Source organism: Notamacropus eugenii, chromosome 4 (assembly GCF_028372415.1).
Source record: "Notamacropus eugenii isolate mMacEug1 chromosome 4, mMacEug1.pri_v2, whole genome shotgun sequence".
Taxonomy (NCBI): Eukaryota; Metazoa; Chordata; class Mammalia; order Diprotodontia; family Macropodidae; genus Notamacropus; species Notamacropus eugenii.
The window spans coordinates 23,737,143-23,752,558 of record NC_092875.1 but is presented as its reverse complement, the minus strand read 5'-3'; the positions used below and the strand labels follow the sequence as shown (position 1 = coordinate 23,752,558).

Here is a 15,416-nt window from a genome sequence, read left to right as displayed (position 1 = left end):
TCTAAAACCTTGATCCTGTGATCCCACCATTGTCCTCCATATCCTTCATCAAGCTTCATCTTTAAGGAGAAGAAAGAGGGCTGTCTATTGTTTAGCAAACAGAGGAAACCAGCAGATGAAGCCCATGCTGAGTGCAGAAAAAGCAGCTCAAGAAAGCTGCTGAAAGGGAAGAATTAAGGAATGTCTCACCAACTGCTACTTCCCCCACCCCCACCTCCCAAGAATGGTCTGGAAGGGAGTCAGAGGCATCTGGGGTTATTTGGGGTCACATTTATTTTTGGTGGAATGAGCAACATGTGCTCCTTCCCTGGTCTAATAAGCACATTCATGCCTTTCCTAGGGAGTCTGGGTCCCTAACATCCTGGAGAGTTCTGTATTAAGTCCTCCTCCATGGAAATTCAATTCCATTCAGTTCCACCTATGACCTCTTTGGCCCTAAGAATGTCAAGGTAAAAAAAAAGTTATCCTTCCTCAGCTAGCTAATATTCTATGGACTTGGTATGGGATGGAGGACAGGAAGACAGATTGTACATAGATAAATATGACATGATGTGGACTGTGATGGGGGAAAAGGAGAACATCCATCTCTGTGTACTGAGCTTGTATTAACCTGACAGGATCACATCCTACCTATGTGACCTTGAGCAAGTACCTTCCTCTCTCTGGACCTGTTTCCTCCTTTGTAAAATGAAGGGCTTAGACTATAGATCTATAGCTGGAAAAGACCTCAAAGACCACCTAGTCCAAGACCTCCATTTTACAAGAGAGGAAACTGAGCACCCAGGGGAACCTAAGAACCTAGGATTAGAATTCCTCACCAGGATTTCTCACTCCCAGCATCTTTCCATTATACTTTTCCTCCTTTTACATTGGATATAAACAATCTCTGGAACTTCAATCAGCTCAAGAATTTTGGGACCATAAGCCTAGTACCAATGACAAGTAAAGCTTTCACTAGAGTATCGTAACTCAGGACCATGATCCCTAGACCCTACCCTCTAGAAGAAATCCTTATAGCAACCAGGAGAGGAGAGGAGAACAGGACCATGGCTGGACTGCAGCATCCAAGACAAAGCCAACAGCAGCAGGGGTAGACCCTCTCCCTTTTCTTATTGTTCCCTTGGGTTGCTCACTGCCCTCTGGGACATTTCTGCCCTCTAATACCCCTTCCCCCAATGACTAGTCTTCCTAATGTCAGTACCTAGGATTGAGAGCCAGGCAGGACCTGAAAGATCTCCTTACATGCTGTCAGGAAAACTACCCTTGATATCTTCTGAAAGCGGATTTAATCCAATAAAAATCCCAATTAAAAACTAAGAGGAGTGATCCCCACATAGAACATCAGGCCAAATCTGCTGAAATGAAATGAAAAAGAATAAATGCAAACAGTGAGATGAAATAGAATAGGAACTATGACAGGAATAGGGGTTGGACATGTGATATTTCATTCATATACAGAATTTCCAGATAAGGAAATCCCTTTTATCAAAACAAGTCAGCCCCTTCTTTTCAACTTACGGTCTTAGAGAGTTGCAATTTGGTGCAGTATTGGTTGGAGAACCCAACCGTCATGTCAGGAGATGAAATATAGTTAGAATAAATGTAAAGTCCTATACTAGTTTCAAAAAATCCATTTCATAAGAACCAGATAGAGGAAGTGTGGCTGGAGAGCAGTTGATCTGAACCTACCCAGAGGTTAACTGGAATTAATAATGCAATATGGCAGCCAATTCAGTCACAGTCTCCATTAAGAGAAGGGTATTTTCCAAGAATGAGAATGAGGATCAGAGATTTAGAACTATAGGGACCTCAGAAGCTCCTTCATTTTCCCCATAAGGAGGCTAAGATCCACAGAAATTAAATAGAGCCAGTGTTCTTTCTGCCATCTTGTCCACCATCCCAGAGGTGATAGTTTCACCCCAAGCAAAATCCACCTGGAAGTCAGTGTCTGTTTCTGGGCCCCACTATTTAGGAAAGATATTAACCAAGTAGAGAACATTTCTAAGAGGGGAATAAGGATCACAGAATCACAGGACTTGAACATGGGAAGGGACCTCAGTGACCATCTAATACAGCCCATACATGAAACATACCTGGCAAGGTCCACCTCTGCCTGAAGCCTCCAAGGAAGGAGAACGTCCTGCCTTCCAAAGCAGCTCATTCCTCTTTGGGATGGCTTGAATCATTAGGAAGTGCTTCCTGACATCCAGCCTTGAGTTGTCTCAGTGAAACTTCCCCCCATTGTTCCTTCTTCTGCCTCCTGGGGCTAAGCAGAAAAAGACTAATCCTTCCTCCATACAACATCTTGAAGACTGCTATTGTGTCCTCTCGCATAATTTTCCCCTTCAGCTAAACATGGATGTTTAATGGACCTTAAGGTCATGACAAATGAAGATTGGTTGAAAAAACTGAGAATGTTTATCCTAGAGAAGACTGGGGGAAGAGAGGGATGTGTGACCCAGAGCCAAATGTTGTTTAATCATTTCAGTTATGACTCTCTGTGATCCTGTTTGGGGGTTTTCTTGGTGGAGATACTGGAGTGGTTTGCCATTTCCTTCTCAAGTTTATTTTACAGATTATTTTACAGCGACTTGCCCAGGGTCACACAACTAGTAAGTGTCTGAGACCAGATTTGAACTCAGGAAGATGAGTCTTTCTGACTTCATGCCCAAAACTCTATGCAACATGGCGTCCCACTCCCCTAGTTGCCCATAGAGCATGATAGCTGTCTTCATGTATTTGAAAGGTTGTCCTACAGAAGAAGGATTTGCCTTTTTTTATGATTGACCTCATAAAGGTTGGGGCTGGATGTAAGAAACAAGTTTTCCAACTACTAGGTTTATCCAAAACTGTCACTGGGTGCTTCTGGAGAGATTCTATTTACCTTCCCTAGAGGTCTGGGCAAGTCTAGATGGCCATTTGCTGAGCATGTTATAGAGAGGATTCCTAATCAGGCACAGGTTGGACTGGAAAGTGTCTAATGTCGCTCCCTCACATTCTGTCCCTTTCTAATATAGAACAATGCTCTATGAAGTTTGGATTCAGTCAAAGGACCATGCTTAAGGACCTAGAGGGTCACATGTGGCCTCAAGGGAGCAGGCTGCCCACCCCTGCCCTAAGTCATGCCACTCACCAGCAGCATCACTAATAACAGCAAAGCAGAGACCTAGCCAGGAACTTTGCCCTCCAAAAACAGTGATGGCATCCATAAAGTCAAGGAGGAGACCATAGCTTCCTCCTTCCCATCAATCTTATTGGCTGACTTAGCTATCATTCAACGCTAAGTCCATCCATGAGAGCAAAGATTGTTCCTTATGCCATCCCTGGTTGAGAGGCCATGATGACCAACAGATGAGCCAGTCAATGGCAGGGGACCCCATAAGGCCAAAGGATGCTGGGACTGCCTTCCTCCTTCTTAGCCCCTTCCTCAGTGCTGTACAAGAAGGCAGACTCAGGCTGCTAGATGGAAAATCTGGGCCGCAGCTCTGGGTCCAAGAGAACAACAGTGGTCACTCCCCAATTCTCTGAAAGTTCCTTTCATGACTTAAGGAACTGGATGAAGGAGTTTGAGACAAAGGACTTCTGCCTGGGAGGGGTAGGAGCACAATGTCCTAAGGGGGCCATGGTCCTAATTAACCCACTTACAAGCCCAACCTGCCAGAAAGGATTTTGCCATGAAAGAGAAGCCTGTCAGATGCGTCACATCAAAGTCCCACAGCTGGCAGCTGTTTTCACTAACATGTACTGGCCACTGGCAGCCAGATAGATTTAGCTCGTCGGGTTGGGGAGAATGTTTTCTCTCTGCTCCCACACCCACTCTCATGGAAACTTACCCAGAACTGTTGGACAAGGGGCCAAAAAAGTGCTGGCTGCCTTGGAAAGTCACTACTTCCACCACCAACCCCCTGGCCTCCACCCCCAACCCTCCACCCCTGGGTTTGCAGAGAGCCAAGGCCTAGCATGAGGCCTAGCTCCTGAAGAAAGCTTTCGATAAGCACTCTTTGAACTGGTGAGAGGTTGTATTGATCATTCAGCTTACCAGGGATCTGATGGGAAATCCTAGCTGGTCAAAAGACAACAGTGCCTTAAGTAAGTGTGGTGGTACATATTCAGGGCCCAATCCCATCACCTCCCATTTCATCCTTCTTCATTCATTTTTGTGAGTCTTCTTTTGCCCATTTTAAATGACCTTGGGAGAGGTCGTGCCATTATCTGTCAATGGGAAGGTGCAGTGAGAGCCATTATAGTCTAGTGGATGGAAAGCTAGCCTTCAAGTGAGGAAAAGATGAGTTCAAATCCCACCTCTGACATTTATGGATCAGTAAGAGCTGACTGAGGATTCATTATCAACTAACACTTTAGTTAACAGTTAACGCTTTACTAAGGATTGGTATTGTTCAGACATTTCGGTTGTGTCTGACTCTTCATGACTCCATATGAGGTTTTCTCAGCAAAGATACTGGAGCAATTTGCCATTTCCTTCTCCAACTCATTCTTTAAAATGAGGAAACTGAGGCAAATAGAAGTTAAGTAACTTGCCCAAGATCACAAGCTAGTAAGTCTCTGAGGCTGAATTTGAACTCAGGTCTTCCACAAGGCCCCCAAGCTGCGTCCACACCTAAAATCAAGGGCTCATACCCTGTTCCATCAAAGCCACAGGCTGAGCTCTGAAGTTGGTCACAAGCTGATCCCTAATCCTTCCCAGAGGTTGACCTCTCATTCATCCTGGTCACAGATTGAGGCCTGACCTGGTCATACACCGAGCCCTGATCCCGAACATAGACTGAGCCCTACTCCATGCCACAGACTAACCTTTAAACCCCATCTGGCTCCTCGCAAACACAAGCTGCCAATAATAAGAGATTTTACTTAATCCACAAGAGAGTTTGCATCTACACAAACCATTCCCCACTCTGGGATAAATAAGTCAAAGCATATTGTCCAGGGGTCACTCACGTCTTCCTTATCTTGTCTAAACATACTTCTATCCACTCATAAATGGGGCTTACATATAGAGAGAGTAGCTAGTGTGTATTCAACAGATGTGCAACCCAAACAGATACACAAATACTCCCCCATGGCAAAGGATGACTTTAAACAATTCAGTCCATAAGTCTTCTCAACTACCATCACCATTTACGTTTCTCTGGATTTTAAAGCAACGGTAATCTCCTTAACTAAGCTTTTAGCCTGCTAAGTAATAATAAAAAAAGTCTATGGAGACTCAACGTAGTCAAGTGTTTATACTCTCTGGGACAGTTTACTGAGAAGTGTGGGGCTGGGCACAAAGAATCACAGGATCTCCTTGGCCATCTGAGCCACACTGGACCTGAGCAGGAATTCTGACTGCAATATCCCTAGCCAGCTTCCAGAAAAAGGGGAGTCCACTCCCTCTCAAGGCAGCCCGTGTTCTAGGAAATTTGGGTTGTGGTGTGGTTTCTTCTGATAATGAGCTTAAATCTGCATCTTTACCATTAGATCTGACTTTCTCCTATTGATCCTGGATCTGCCCTCTAAGGCCAACCTAAAATCAAACCTTCTAGTCTAATCTGAGTCAAAAGGAATCCCTGTCACATACAGACAACTAAGTGTTTTTGCTTGAAGACCTCCAGGGACTGAGAGGCCACTACCTGCTAAAAGGCACACAGCCTGTGCAAAGGCATGGAAGTGGGAAATGGAAATGTCATGTTTTAAGAATAGCAAAAAATCCAGTTTGGCTGAAAAGTAGAGTGTATGGCTGGAAGGGAAGACTGGAACCAGGTTGTGAACAACTTTAAATACCAAACAGAAGAGTCTGTGTAAGTTACTGTTTCATTTTTATCTCTGCCCTATGCCTGGTGCAAAATATCCAGTAACGAATGCTTATTGATTGATTTTACAGAGGAAAGAAACTGAGACTCAGGGAGGGAAGGTGATTTGCCCATGGTCACAGTATCAGAACAGGATTTGAACTCAGGTCTCCTGACTTGCTCCATGGCTCATTCCATTGCATCAGGACATCTGAGGAAAATCATTCCATTTTAAGACTGGTAGAAGCCTCAAGAGATCCCCTGGCTCAGGTCTCTGCCTCCAGGAAGGTAAAGCACTACTAACTCCATTATATAATCGGATCAGCTCAGTGCTAGAGAGGATAGCATACTATTACCGAAAGAATACAATGGCTTTGGTGTCAGAGGACCTGGGTTTAAATTCCATTTCTGACATTTACCTAGATGACCCTGGGCAAATCACTTCACTTCCTGGGGACTTAGTTTCCTCATGTGTGAAGTGAAGGGGCCTCTTCCAGTTCAATAGTGATAGCTAGAATTTATTATCTCATTGAATCCTTCTCATTTGATTCTGGGAGGTAGGTGCTGTGATGATTCCCATTTTACAAATAAAGAAACTGAGGCAGACAGAGGTTGAGTGACTTGCCCAAGGTCATACAGCTAGTAAAAGTCTGAGGCTGGATTTGAACTCAGGTCTTTTCTGACTCTCCACCTAGCTGCCTCTAGATCCCTGACCCTCTGAAATAGCTACTAAGTGGTAGAAGTGGGAAACCTCTCACTTTCCTGGGCCTCTCAGGCTGTGTCTTAATCTACCCCACAGAGAATGTACATCCTTCCTCACTCTGGGAGGAACACCTGAAAGCCTATTATCCAGCCAGTGGTCCCCTCCCTCATGCCCTTTATTTTGGCTAAACTAACTTGTGACTGACTCAGGTTCTGAGTCATGTTGGTTCTCCTACTAGATGGAAAGATTGGTTGTATTTCTGAAGATCTGCTTGATTCATTAAGGCAAATCTTAATTGGACTGAGGGGACCCACAGAGAAGTTCTGGGTAGACAGAGCTGCCCCCTGCAGGCAAACCATCATTCTCTGCCTTTTTTTTCAACTCGTGCCATTTTTCTGATAATTATTTCATTTTCATCCTGTATATGATTTTTTGTTGTTGTTCAGTTTTGTCTGACTCTTCATGACCTCATTTGAGGTTTTCTTGGCAGAGGTACTAGAAAGGTTTGCCATTTCCTTTTCCAACTCATTATACAGATGAGGAAACTGAGACAAATGGGGGTAAGTGACTTGTCCAGGGTCACACATCTAGGAGGTGTCTGAGGTTGGATTTGAACTGCCTTTGTATATGATTAGCTTTATGTATATTTGTTTGACATGGCCTCTCCCATTTAATTGTCAGCTTCCTGAGGGCAGGGACTGTCTTTTGCTTCTTTTTATATCCCCAGCACATAGTACGGTACCTGGCACATAGCAGGCACTTTATTGTGTGTGTATGTTCGTCCTTAATTGCTGAAGAAGACCATGCCACCAGAAAAATCATGGCATGACTTGCACTTGACTTTGTTTTGAGTGAGGGAGGGCTGTGCAGGTCACCAGCCTCACTTCTTCTCCAGAGCCATCTGAATCCAGTGACCAGATATTCATCAGGGTGACTGGAGATGACCCAGGATGAGGTAATTGGGGTTAAGTGACTTGCCCAAGGTCACACAGCTAGTGAGCGTCAAGTATCTGAGGTGAGATTTGAACTCAGGTCCTCCTGACTCCTGAACTGGTGCTCTATCCACTGTACCACCTAGCTGTCCCTGTTGGCACTTAATAAATGTTTACTGATTGACTGACTTCAGGATGCACTCTCCTAGGAACTCAAGTGGAGAAGCTGATCCATTGAATCCCTGCTCCAGACCTCCATTACTGCCCACACTCACCTGAAAGCTGAATCAAACTCTCTGCTGAGGTGTTTCTTCATAACTAGTTCCCTACAGAGGGAACCAAGTAAGAATATGATGAAAGAATATTTCCAGACTTGGTTGCCTCATCTGTAAAATGAATGAATTTGATTTAAAAGATCTCTAGTCAAACCCCCTCAAACCCTTTTCCAACTCAAAATATACGACTCTATGATCTATTTCTTGCCTTTCTAACATCTGGGACCCAGAGTGTATTGAGTGCCGGGATTGGAGTCAGGAAGACTCATCTTCATGAGTTCAAATCCAGCCTCAGGCACTGACTATCTATGTGACCCTAAGCAAATCCCTTCACCCTCCTTGCTTCAGTTTTCTCATCTGTAGAATGAGCTGAAGAAAGAAATGACAAAACATTCCAGCATCTATGCCAAGAAAACCCCAAGGGGAGTCATGAAGAGTCAAGCATGACGGAAACAACTGAACAACAATAAACTTCTGGACTAATTGGGGTCACAGGGAGGGAAGGGAAGAGAAAGCAGGAGAATTTCCAGTGACATGTGGCAGTGCAGAACTATGGAAAGGGAGAGAGAAGGGGCCCTGGGTTCAAATCCCACCACTGGCTACTTATGTGACTTTGAGTAAGCCTCATGACCTCCCTAGACCTCAGTTTTTCCCATCTGAAATATGAGACTAGTTAACTTCTGAAGGCCCTTCAAGTTCAAAAAATCCTCATCTTGCAAAGAAGAGGACTATGTTGGAGAATGAAAGTGATTTATCCAAGATCACACATAGATTTGGATTCCGAAGACCTAGATGCAAACCTCAGCTTTGCCACTTATTACTGCGGAAATTGTATAGCCTGCCTTGGACAAATCACTTTGGACACTTGGACAAAAACTGGGCCTCAGTTTCCCCATCTGTAAAATGAGAGGGTTGGACTGGATTTTCTTTCAACTCTAAAAGCTGGAGCCTATCAAAAGTTTTCTAAGCCTCAACTTCCCCTTTCTGTAAAATAAAGGGTTGAAGTTGATGACCCCTCTGACTCCTTTCAGTGCTAGATCTCTGTTCTAGATCTCTGGATCCCTATTCTTAACCTTTGAGGACCAGCTCTTCCCTTGAACAAAGAACAGGAAGGAGTGTGAAACCCAGAGCATTTGCTTATGTGCACCACCCCGTCCGTGCTGGACTTAACACTTCTTGGAAGTACAAATTAGCCAAGCAGAACTTGGCATTGGACAGTCCAGTTCTGGAACTCATCAGAAACATGGATAAATGTCTTGAACATGTGGCCAGTTGGAGGAAGTCTGGAGATGGCACCTCCAGCCATTTCAGCCCTTGCCCATCTCTCTCCCAGTCTTTTTCCTTCCATTTGAGAAAACTCATAAAAGTACTTCAAGGTCCTGTGAGTTCTCTCCCAAAGATATCCAGAGCTCTGGGGCCTTAAAGATGTCTCTGGCCATATGACAGTATTCATTCTCCCCAAGGCCATCTTGTTTCTGGAGACTTCCTGCCAAGGAGTCCTGGATGATCTTGTTAATGTAATTAAGAATAAAAGACAGAGTAGGAACTTGCTCAACATTTGGCTGAAAGGACTTTGGTTTGGCATCTCCCCTTCCAAAGGATTAGAAAAACCAAGGCGTTGGCGGGAGAGACAGGGCTGGGTCAAGTCTCTCTTCCAGGGGAATGACTCAAGCTTTGGGAGAGCCAGAAGTGATATCTCTTTAGGGTGGATATAACCCTGCTGCTGAGGTACCAGTTGGTCTCCAGAGACCCTCAGAAGCCACTATTATCCAGGGCTGCTAGTTTGCCACCCATCTCTCTATTTTCAATTGTGTGAATCTTCCAAATCATCCGCAGCACCCCAGAAGCTCCTCAGTTCTCCTGCCTTCCTGGAGGGACGAGAACTTACTAGAGAACATAGCTCAGAAATGGGATGGGGGCATCACCAGCAAGGAGTCTTGTCTGGGAAGTACAGACTCTAAACAGATTGAATGTGCCTCTCAATCTTTGTACCTTGACCTACATTTGCTGTTTGTCTTTTAAAAAGAAAATCATAGTTTCCACAGCAACCACAGACTCTTTAAGGAAAATCGAGGAGACTGGAGTGAGGCCTGGGTTTGGGGGATGCTTGGATGGGATCCCAGACCCTCTCTTCTCTGGCCCCACAGGAAGGGAAATGGCTTATCCCTCAAGGGTGTTCCGACCATCTCCAGGAGTCTCCCCAGACACCCTTGCCAGAGTCCAGGAAGTCCATCAACACATTCACAACTTCCATTCCCTGGCTGGGAGTTGGTCCCCATGGCAACCACCTTCTTCAGATTGGGCAGAAGAAGCCCGGAAGTACTGTGGCAAATGCATAGGGGGGGAGGAGGGAAGGAGAGATGGGATGATTGGCCACATAGTGGCAAAGTTCAGCAAAGGACGGAACCTCTAGGCATAAAATCATAGGATCATAGATTTCAAGCCGGAAAAGACAATGTGCAATCCCTTCATTTTATAGATGAGGAGCCTGGAGCCCAGGGAGACAGCTAGGTAGAGCTGGACCTGGAGTCAGCAAAGCCCTGAGTTCAAAACTAACCTAATACATTTAACTAGCTGTATGACACTGGGAAAGTCATTTAACCATTTTCTGCCTCAGTTTTCTCATCTGTGAAGTAGAGATGATCAGAGCAGGTACCTCCCAGGATTATTGTGAGGTTAAAATGAAATAAGATTACTAAAATGCTTTCAAAAAGTTAAAACACTTGTATAAATGCTAGTGGTATTACTATATGACTTGCCCAACGTCACACATGTAGTACATGAGATTTTATCCCAGGTCATCTGATTCCAGAAACAATCTATTCTAAGAAATGACAGCTCAAGCTAGAAGCGATCTTGAGAGAGAAACTGATCGAACCCCCTCACTTTTCATATTAAAGAAACTGAGACCTAGGAAATAGCAGAGATTCAAACCCATCTCCCCTATTTCCCAAATCCAGGACTCATTTCCTTTATTCAATCACTAAGATCCTTTCCAGTTCTAAGTCCTTATTTATACCACATTTATGTCTCTTACCACATTCTCCCTTGTATCCAACACCTAGCTCTGTGCCTGATGCATTTTTGCTGTTCAGTCATTTTTCAATCATGTCTGACTTTTCATGACCCCATTTGGAGCTTTCTTGGCAGAGATACTGGAGTGGTTTGCCATTTCCTTCTCCAGCTCATTTTATACATGAAGAAACTGAGGCAAATAGTAGGTGTCTAATAAATGCTGCTTGACTGGCTATACCCATGACTACCATCCCCTACAAGGCTCTAAGCTTTATGGAAGCAACAACCAGATGCTTCTTGACAAAAGGGAAAGAAGAGTGATCTTCACATCAGAGGACTTGGGTTCTAGATCAGCTGCTAGTGCCTTCCCATTTAAAGTGACTACCTTCCCTCTATTCTGCATCTTCTATTATATTCCTATTTATGGTCAGGTTGTCTCCATCAGTAAAATGTTAGCTTCTTGAAGGTAGGATCTTTTTTTTTTTTTAATTTTCTCTTTGCATTCTTAGCCCTTAGCACAGTGCCTAGTACATAGTAAGCATTTAATTGACTGATCAAAATTCTGTCTCTATCACTTGCTACCTGAGTGACCTTGGCAAGACACACCCTCCTGGGACTCAATTTCCTCCTCGGTTAAGTGAGGCTAGGGTTAAACAAAATGATCTGCAGAGTCCCTTCAAACTCTAAATGCATGCCTCTTTATTCTTTGTTGGTGGATGTTACCACATTCTTCCTTGAAAGTTCTCCAAATATCCATGACTGATGCCTCTTGCTAGAACATAAGTTACATGTGGGCAAGGACCAAAAGTCTCATATTCACCTGTGTACCCCTGATATCTCCAGGATGAGGAGCTTTCTCAAAGACTTCTCAAAGAATATTTGCTAAATGAATAAAAATAATCCCCCCAGACATCCCCATTCCCTTCCCAATTAATCAAACAAGCATTTATGAAGGACCTTTTATGTACCAGACAATGTACTGAGCCTCTCCATTAGCACAGATGGAACTTCAGACACCGTGGAGTCCAATCCTCTCTTTTTATCAGCGGGGAACCTGAGAGCCCAGAGTGGCTAAACTGTTTGCTCAAAATCATCCAGTTGGTAAGAAACAGAGGTAAGACTTCAATCTGCCAATCAACAAGAATTTATTAAACTTACTATGCTGATTTATTATTTATGTGCCAGGCGGGCAGCTACAGAGTGCAGTGGATAGAGCACTGGACTTAGAATAGGGAAGACTCATCTTCATGAGTTCAAATACAGAGTCAGAACTTACTAGCTGTGTGATCTTGCACTAGTCCTTTAACCCTGCTTGCCTTAGTTTCCTTATCTGTAAAATGAACTAGAGAAGGAAATGGCAAACCACTCCAGTATCTTTGCCAAGAAAACAGTGTCATGAAGAGTCAGGTGCAACTTAAACAACTCAACAACAACAAAAATGTGTCAGGTTCTGTGCCAAGAGCAAGCCAGAGACACAAAGAGAAACCCTAAAAGGTCTCTGGGCTCAAGGACCTTAAACCCAGGTTTCAGGGTGCTCTTTCCACTGTACCAAGATGAAGTAACTTGCCTAAGGTCAAACAATTAATTTCTAGAATGTGAGAACTGGAAGAGACCTCTGATCTAGCCCAACCCATACCCAAGCAAGCACTTCTTCTACAGTGTGGGGAAGAATGATCATGAGAAGCCATCACTTCCCAAGGTAGCCCATTGACTCCACTCCTGACTTCCAACCTAAATAAGCCTCTCTACACCTTCTATCGTTTGTTCTCCCCTTGGGAGCCCTGCAGAACAAATCTAACACCTCCTCTCTATATGACATTCCTTTACATAAAGAAAACTGTCTCATCTACCCGAACTTTCTCTTCTCCAGAATGAAGATTCCCCACTCCCTTGAGTCAATCCTCAGAGGACACATTTCCAGCCCTCTCTACCCATTGGCTTGTGGTCATCTGTAGGCTGAGCACACATCTCAGATGTGGTCTGATCAAGTCAGAGAAGACACATCATATCTGTACCTCCCCAACCCCAACACCACCACCACTACCACTACCACCACCACACACAGACATCTACACACACATACACACTTCCCTTTCCGCCAATGCACTTCTGCAAATCAATGCCTCTCCCTACTCAGCAGTTTGTTCTTGAGAATTGAGAGATTCGGTTGCTCATTTATGTAAGTGTAAAAGCCAGGACTTAATCCCAGATTTAAGCTGGCCCTCCTTTTCTCTATACTTGGATGGAATGTAGTAGATACTTAATAAATACTTTTAATTGAATTAAATTAAATTGGTCATGGGGTGAGTTGGTTAATGAGCATCTATTAAATGCTTACTGTGTGTCAGAAATTATACTAAGAGCCAATGATACAAAGAAAAGTTCTGCTTTCAAAGAGGGGAAGGGAACAAACTTTTATTAAGTACCTACTATTTGCCAGACTTATGCTAAAGATATAAATGTTATCACATTGTAATGGATAGGACAGGTCAACAAGTATTTATTAAGCACCTAGTGTATGCCAAGCACTGTTTGGGATTCCCAAAAAAGGTCAAAAACCAATCTTTGCTCTCAAGGAACTCCTCATTCAATAGAAGAGGTGACATGTAAACAATTAGGAACAGACAAGTCATAAAAAGAATAAATTGGAGAAAAATCAGGTATATATAGTTAAAGCTGAAAGGAAAAAAAAACATCTGATTTAATACCCAAAAGGAAATTGAGGCACAAGTGGTCAGGTGACTTGACCATGTTCTCATGGATAATAAGCAGCAGAATTGAGATCTTTTCCTACTCTCAGGCTCCAGGAATCCTAAATGGGCTTAGACAAAACCTCCAGCCAAAAATCGGCTCTTTCCTCACAGCCAGAGCAGTCATAAGAGAGATACTAGGCGTTGTGACCATGCCTGTGTTCACCATTGACACAGATTGGCTATCTCCCTTGTGGGTTATCTGCTTCTCTAGTGGTGAACCTCCCCTCCCCCCCAATCCTCCTCATGTCTTATTTCTTATGCTGTCCACATGTCTGGCAGAGGTCCTGACAGCAGGGGGACAGGGTGCACTCACTCACCCCCGGAAACATCAAGGCCATCCCCTCTGGACACAGATGGATGTTCTGGAACAGCTCGGCCCCAGAAAAAGTCTGGGTCTGACTGTCCCAGGAGTAGCCCCAGGGCCCTACCCCAGCTGTCCAGGATAGAGAGAAAGCCCAAAAGGCTGGAAATCAACCTGGAACTGATGCCTCCTCCCAGTGAAATGGGAAAGACTCTCATGACCCTAAAAGAAAAACATTCTATTACAAAAGATGGCTAGATTCCTAAACCTGGGGGACAACCCCACCCCCAAAAAACTTGGCAATTCAATCAATCAGTAAGAATGTATATAATAGCCAAGAAACACAGTGGATAGATCACTGGGCCTGGTTCAAATTGGATAATTGGATCTCAGACTCTTACTAGCTGTATGACCTTGGGTAAGTCACTTAATCTCTGTTTGCCTCAGTTTCCTTATCTGTAAATTGGAGATAATAACAGCACCTACCTCACATGGAGGTAAACTTATGCAAGAACGGAGTTGAAGTTGACCAATGACTTTGATCCTATCCAGCAATAAGGAAGGAAGCGACATGGCACAGTTAGGAAAGAGCTGAGCTTGGGAGTTCAGATTTTGCCTTATGTAGCTGTGTCATCCTGGAACTCACCTAGGGAAGTGTGTGCATTGTGTAGATGTCCGTGTGTGGTGGTGGTGTTGGGGTTGGGGAGGTACAGATATGATATCTTCTCTGACTTGATCGAACCACCTCTGAGACATGTGCTCAGCCTACAGATGATGGTTGTGAGGGTTAAAGAATATCTGTAAATTGTACACATAAAATGGAAAATGTGTAAAGTATTTGCAAAATGCTTTCAAAGCAGTACAGTTATTATGGCTTACTATTATCATTATTACTATTAATAATCCTCTACAATGTGCCAGGCACTGGGCTAGGCTCCAGGGATACAAGGCCAAGAAGAAACAGTCCCCGCCCTTAAATTGCTTACGTTTTCTCAGAAGAAACCAGTACATACCCATGTGAGTAAAGACAAAGGGATTTCAGGGCAGGGTTAGGCCCTAACATCCAGGGAATGGGAGGGGAGAGATCAGAAAAATCCTCATGTAGGACAAACTTTGAGCTGAGTTTGAAGGAAAATCAGGGATGTGGTTAGACTTCATTTTCAAAGAGGACCAAGGATAGCATGGATGACATCTTGACTCATGGGGAAATTGGATTTAAGTATGACTGAGTCTCACAAAGCCACTGGTCTCACTCCCTCTTCCAGAGTTATCCAAGTCCAGGACAAAAGTCAAAATGACTGCTGATGGCCCTCCATGCAGTGAATAACCCTGGCATCTTCGGTGTCTAACCAAGCTCTAAGCATTCCACAGTGCCTGCCTCAGTCACCTTCATGACTGTTGGAACAAATTGTCCTCATCTGCCCATTCACTGGGGGAAGTCTTCCACACCCCCTAACCCACCAGTAGGTTTGAACCCATTGGTTACCCTCAACCTGATTTAGCCCAATCTGCCAAGACTGTTTTACTAGGGCAGGGCCCCTGTGCATACTACATACAGCTTCTTGGGGCCCTAAGTTAGAGATAAGTGCCAGGTGGACACCAAAGGTGGATGAGTAGCCCTGAAAATGTCTCAGGGGCCCTCCCACCA

The 15,416-nt window shown here is 44.1% G+C and overlaps 1 protein-coding gene across 20 annotated transcripts in view; it reads right to left on the bottom strand.

Moving 5' to 3' along the window:
* The window catches only part of CMKLR1 (chemerin chemokine-like receptor 1), a 60,575-nt gene that overhangs the window by 11,504 nt on the left and 33,655 nt on the right, over positions 1-15,416 (bottom strand). For 6 of the 20 annotated variants that reach the window (XM_072600216.1, XM_072600215.1, XM_072600221.1 and 3 more), the window contains one exon: positions 2,094-2,266. The exons of 13 other annotated variants lie outside the window; for them this stretch is intronic. In XM_072600216.1, coding sequence (XP_072456317.1) covers positions 2,094-2,186 — 93 coding nt within the window. In that variant the 5' untranslated portion in view covers positions 2,187-2,266. Of the gene's footprint in view, positions 1-1,201; positions 2,062-2,093; positions 2,267-15,416 lie in introns of those variants that run through there. One more of the 20 variants, XM_072600228.1, reaches the window with a different exon arrangement.